Source organism: Conger conger, chromosome 15 (assembly GCF_963514075.1).
Source record: "Conger conger chromosome 15, fConCon1.1, whole genome shotgun sequence".
Lineage (NCBI taxonomy): Eukaryota > Metazoa > Chordata > Actinopteri > Anguilliformes > Congridae > Conger > Conger conger.
Window position 1 is genome coordinate 4,479,891 of NC_083774.1, and position 6,000 is coordinate 4,485,890.

General features: G+C 51.1%; 1 protein-coding gene across 2 annotated transcripts in view; it reads left to right on the forward strand.

The window, feature by feature from the left end:
- rassf7a (Ras association domain family member 7a) overlaps positions 1-4,979 on the forward strand; it is a 35,072-nt gene extending 30,093 nt beyond the window's left edge. For both annotated transcript variants that reach the window (XM_061221088.1, XM_061221089.1), the window contains 2 exons: positions 1,438-1,545; positions 4,727-4,979. In XM_061221088.1, the coding sequence (XP_061077072.1) occupies positions 1,438-1,545; positions 4,727-4,758 (140 nt within the window). In that variant the 3' untranslated portion in view covers positions 4,759-4,979. The remainder of the gene's footprint in view (positions 1-1,437; positions 1,546-4,726) is intronic.
- The last annotated feature ends 1,021 nt before the right edge of the window (positions 4,980-6,000 follow it).

The window sequence follows — 6,000 nt, forward strand, 5'->3', positions numbered from 1 at the left end:
TCTCACCCTGCGTACAGCAGTGTGTAACAAGCTTTTACACAACCTCACCCTGCGCACAGCAGTGTGTAACAAGCTTTTACACAACCTCACCCTGCGTACAGCAGTGTGTAATAAGCTTTTACACAATCTCACCCTGCGTACAGCAGTGTGTAACAAGCTTTTACACAATCTCACCCTGCGTACAGCAGTGTGTAACAAGCTTTTACACAATCTCACCCTGCGTACAGCAGTGTGTAACAAGCTTTTACACACTCTCACCCTGCGTACAGCAGTGTGTAACAAGCTTTTACACAATCTCACCCTGCGTACAGCAGTGTGTAACAAGCTTTTACACACTCTCACCCTGCGTACAGCAGTGTGTAACAAGCTTTTACACACTCTCACCCTGCGTACAGCAGTGTGTAACAAGCTTTTACACAACCTTACCCTGCGTACAGCAGTGTGTAACAAGCTTTTACACACTCTCACCCTGCGTACAGCAGTGTGTAACAAGCTTTTACACACTCTCACCCTGCGTACAGCAGTGTGTAACAAGCTTTTACACAATCTCACCCTGCGTACAGCAGTGTGTAACAAGCTTTTACACAATCTCACCCTGCGCACAGCAGTGTGTAACAAGCTTTTACACAATCTCACCCTGCGTACAGCAGTGTGTAACAAGCTTTTACAATCTTACTCTGCGTACAGCAGTGTGTAACAAGCTTTTACACAATCTCACCCTGCGTACAGCAGTGTGTAACAAGCTTTTACACAATCTCACCCTGCGTACAGCAGTGTGTAACAAGCTTTTACACAATCTCACCCTGCGTACAGCAGTGTGTAACAAGCTTTTCACTTCCCCACCATCATATGATTGTCTCCAGGGAGAGGCAAGGGGTTTCTCACCTGAGTCTGCAGGGGCTCCTCTATGTATGCTGGGATCTTCCCTCCAGGCAATCTCTAGATCAGTGAAGCTTCTTAAAAACACACCTTAATGTTCCCCATAATTTTGCACTTGGACAGTTTTTAACACAGGCGTATTATTGCTGGCACTGTCCATGTTCAAATGGTTTATTTTTAGTGAACACGTCTCTGTAGTTTCACCATCTTAAATCTCTCAAATTAATAACGTGGTACAGAACAGGTTGTAGCATGCACATATGTTGGCATTCATTACTCATTAGACATGTCCAATCATAACCATGTATTTGTTGTTTTTATTTCCAGAAATTGTTCTTACCTCTGTTGGGGTAATATAATGGGTAATAATGTTCGATGTTTCACCTGGGTCAAATACATAATTGTTTTGGATTCAAATACTTTTCATAGGTTAAGCTCGGTGAAGTGTAGAAAAGAATATGTAAGTATTTGAATCCAAAACAAGCTTGCTCCGCTCACGGACAGCTTAACCCTGTGCACTAAACCCCCTCCTTCCTCGCCCTTCTGTGTCCCCCGCAGGCTCCTTGTCGTACCCCTCCGAGTCGCCCCCCCGCCCCACGGCCAAGCAGTTCATGGGGAACCCCCGAAACCTGCAGAACCCCCTGGTGTCCAGTCTGAACCCCGAGGGTGTGTATGTGTGAGACCCGCCCGCCGGCTGCCCGCCCGCCCGCCCGCCCGCCCGCCTGCCTGCCCTCCGCTTCAAACCTGACTGTACCCTTCCAAAAAACACAGACCACCCCCCCCCCCTCCTCTCCTGTCTGCGGGATGTCCTGGGCCCGGTGTGTCTGCAGGGAACCCCCCCCCCCCTTCCCTCGCCAAGTTTCCTCCTCCCAGCCCGGTTTTCCCCTCTTTTATTCCGCTGTTCTTCTTTCATTCTGACTTTCTCTCTCTCTCTCTTTCTCTCTGCATCCATGACCCTGCTGTAATACCCTCTTATCTCTGGGCTGAGCCTCACCCCTCTTAATTCCCCCCTCTGTCATTCTCCCTCTCTTCTTCTTCTGTTCTGGACAGCCCTTTCTCCCCCCCCCATCTCCCCCTCTCCTTCCCTTCTTCTCCAGTTTCCTGTGTGGATTCTAATGGTGGCGTTGGTTTCTGACTAACCCGGCGTGTCCGTAGAGGGAGACGGAGAGATTTCCAGCGCTTTATTAATTCATTATTAATTCATCTAATGGTTACACAGGGGGAGGCTCAGATCAGACAGGCTAACAGATCATCTCTCTTTCGCTCTCCCTCTCTCCACTACTCCCCCCCTCTCAGGAGCTGCTCGTTTTAAACAGAACGAAGCGTCACCGAGCTGCACTTTGACCATTACGATAATGATTTACAGCAGAAAATATGACTGATGGCAGTACCATGGGCTGAGTGTTTGTGTTATATACGTGTATGTGGCAGTGAGACAGCCGGAGGGGAGCTGAGTGTGTCCTGTGGAATCATGGTGCACAGCAGCAGTTTATCACCTCCGTGGAGAGGATGAGAGAAAGGCAGGAGTGGAAGACAAAGAGAGTGCAGGCACACAAACGCACACACACACAGACGCACACACACAGGCAGACACACACACACACAGACGCAGACACACAGGCAGACACACACGCACACACACACACACACAGGCATACAGACACAGACACACAGACACACACACACACACACACACACACAGACACACAGCCAGACACACACACACACATACACAAACACAGACACACAGGCAGACACACACACACACAGGCATACAGACACAGACACACACACACACACACAGGCATACAGACACACACACACACAGACACACACACACACACAGGCACACAGACACACACAGGCAGATACACAGACAGACACAGACACACAGACACACAGGCACACAGACACACACACACAGATGCAGGCACACAGACACACACAGGCAGATACACACAGACAGACACAGACACAGACACACACACACACACACACACACAGATGCAGGCACACAGGCACACACACGGAGACACAGGCACAGACACACACAGGCAGACAGACACACAGACACACAGACGCACACACACGCCTCCCCTCTGTCCCGCTGGTCTGAAGTCACCGCTGTGTGCGGTGTTGATTGTGTGTGTGTGCTCTGGGGTCTGAGTTTAGACACACCCCCGCCCCCTCCGCCCCCCCCCCCCCCACCGCCACACACTTCAGCTGCCAGCACTGTGTGAGGGGCACCTAGAAATGGTCTCCATTTTGTTTTTTTTAGAAAAAAGAGGATTGAACACAGTGAAGGAATTCCCCACCATCACCTCTTCCTCTTCCTCCTTTCTGCAGCTCCCTGTATCGCTGCTTTAGTTACAATCCCCCGCCCAAGAGGGCACTGCTGAAATCCGGATTTTTTTGCTGAGCGCAGGGGTGTTTTAAAATACATGCGCCACACAGGCATGTCAGTGCAGCAGCCATTTATCTGCTTCCCAGTGGCGCTGTGCGACATATTTTGGTGCATCGACTGGTCCACACCTCCCTCACACACACACACACACACACCTCCCTCACACACACACACACACACACACACACACACACACACACACACCTCCCTCACACACACACACACCTCCCTCACACACACACACACCTCCCTCACACACACACACACCTCCCTCACACACACACACACACACACCTCCCTCACACACACACACCTCCCTCACACACACACACACCTCCCTCACACACACACCTCCCTCACACACACACACCTCCCTCACACACAGACACACCTCCCTCACACACACACACACACCTCCCTCACACACAGACACACACACACCTCCCTCACACACACACACACCTCCCTCACACACACACACAAACACCTCCCTCACACACACACACACAAACACCTCCCTCACACACAGACACAGACACACACACCTCCCTCCCTCACACACACACACACCTCCCTCACACACACACACACCTCCCTCACACACACACACACACACACACCTCCCTCACACACACACACACCTCCCTCACACACACACACACCTCCCTCACACACACACACACACCTCCCTCACACACACACACCTCCCTCACACACAGACACACCTCCCTCACACACAGACACACCTCCCTCACACACACACACACCTCCCTCACACACAGACACACACACACCTCCCTCACACACACACACACCTCCCTCACACACACACACAAACACCTCCCTCACACACACACACACACAAACACCTCCCTCACACACAGACACAGACACACACACCTCCCTCACACACACACACACACACCTCCCTCACACACAAACACACACACCTCCCTCACACACAGACACACACACACCTCCCTCACACACACACACACACACACACACACACACACACACACACACACAGACACACACACACACACACACACACACAGAGCTCACACACACAGACACACACACACACACACACACACACAGAGCTAATGTCTTCTGACAGGCTGGCAGGTCAAGCCCTCCCCCTCTGTTCCCTCCCTCCCTCCCTCTCTCTCTTTCACTCTTTCTCTCTCCCTCTATCCTGGGTGCTGTGCAGAATGGGGTGCTTCGGGAACATGGGACAAAAAGGCTTGCGGATGTTTGAGGGCTCGGTTGGGGGGAGGGGGGTTTTGGGGGGGATTTTGGTGGCAGCTGGGATTTTTCCCACAGAGGTATTTTTTTAACCTCACCAGCCCCCCAGCCCACCACCACCCACCCCCCCCCCCTCAAATGTTTTGACACTAAACAATAGAGGCATCATGCTGGTTATTTTTGTGTGTCTTGCAGTCTTGACATCCAGGGAGTCGTCTTGGAGATAAAACAGGAATCGCAAGTCCAAGGATTTGTTCACTGTTCGCTCATTATTTCACACATATGTTTAACCCACTGTTGTTATTATATGTATATATATATAGCAAAACATGTATTTACTGTAAAATATTTTATGAAACTTATTTTGTGAATTATTGTGTGTATATACACATATATACATATATATATATAAAATAAAGGTTGTCACTTTGTGAAACAGATGACTCTGCATTTGCATTGGCCGTGGTTGCATGGACTGTACTTCACATCATTCAAGATTTTTTATTTTTATTTCCCTCCCTGAAAGGATGGTTTTTATATGCCTTTAGTCAATCCCACAATGCATTGCATTCGGAGTAAGTGGTAATTTGCATTGGTAACCTGACATTCTGAGACAATCTAAAAAAATAAAATAAAAAGCCCCCAAGGCATGAGGAAATGCAGTCTTGCCCTGCTGGTCACACACACACACACACACGCTTACATCATGGACAGCATTCCCCCCTCTCTCTCTTTGTGTTAGCACGTCAGCAGTAGAACAGTGGCCCACTGTCTGCCCTGCAGTATAAATAGCTCATCTGGGCTCCACACACCCTGCACTCAGAGCTCTCCCTGTGGCTCTGGATCATCTCCCGGACACATGAAGCCGTTGTTTTTGCCGGTATTAGAGCTATAGGCTTCGCGAAAGGCACTCGGCTCCATGCGACGGTTGTGGCTGTGAGCCTTTGATCCCCTGGACACAGCGGGGGAACGGCTCGTCGCTGACGTCCGCCCGCAGAAGCAGACCGTTCGTAGTGCAGAGCACGCGTGTTCTCCCGATGACGGACACGGGCTCAGCCATCGTACCGGCGTGTTGCGTGTGCGTTCCTCGAGCATGCTCCGATCCCTCTGAGCTACGCGCAAGGTGTGGCGCATCGTCAAGACAACGGCGTCACCGACCCGGAGGATGCTGGGAGATTTCGCTCGTCAGGGAGTACCGGAGTAGTGTGCTTGGCGTGTCCAACCTTTCCCAGCGTCTGCCGGTCACACGTCAGATATTCTACAACCCCACACCTCCCGCCTCACCCTCAGTCCACCGTAGCTCCTACCAGGGTGCCACATTAGCTGACCAGTCGTCTGGCAGTCAGAAGGTTGCCGGTTCCATCCCCCAACCTGGGTGTGTTGAAGTGTCCCTGGGCAACACACCTCACCCCCCAGTTTCTCCTGATGAGCTGTGTGTGCGCGTGTGTGTGTGCGTGTGCGTGTGTGTG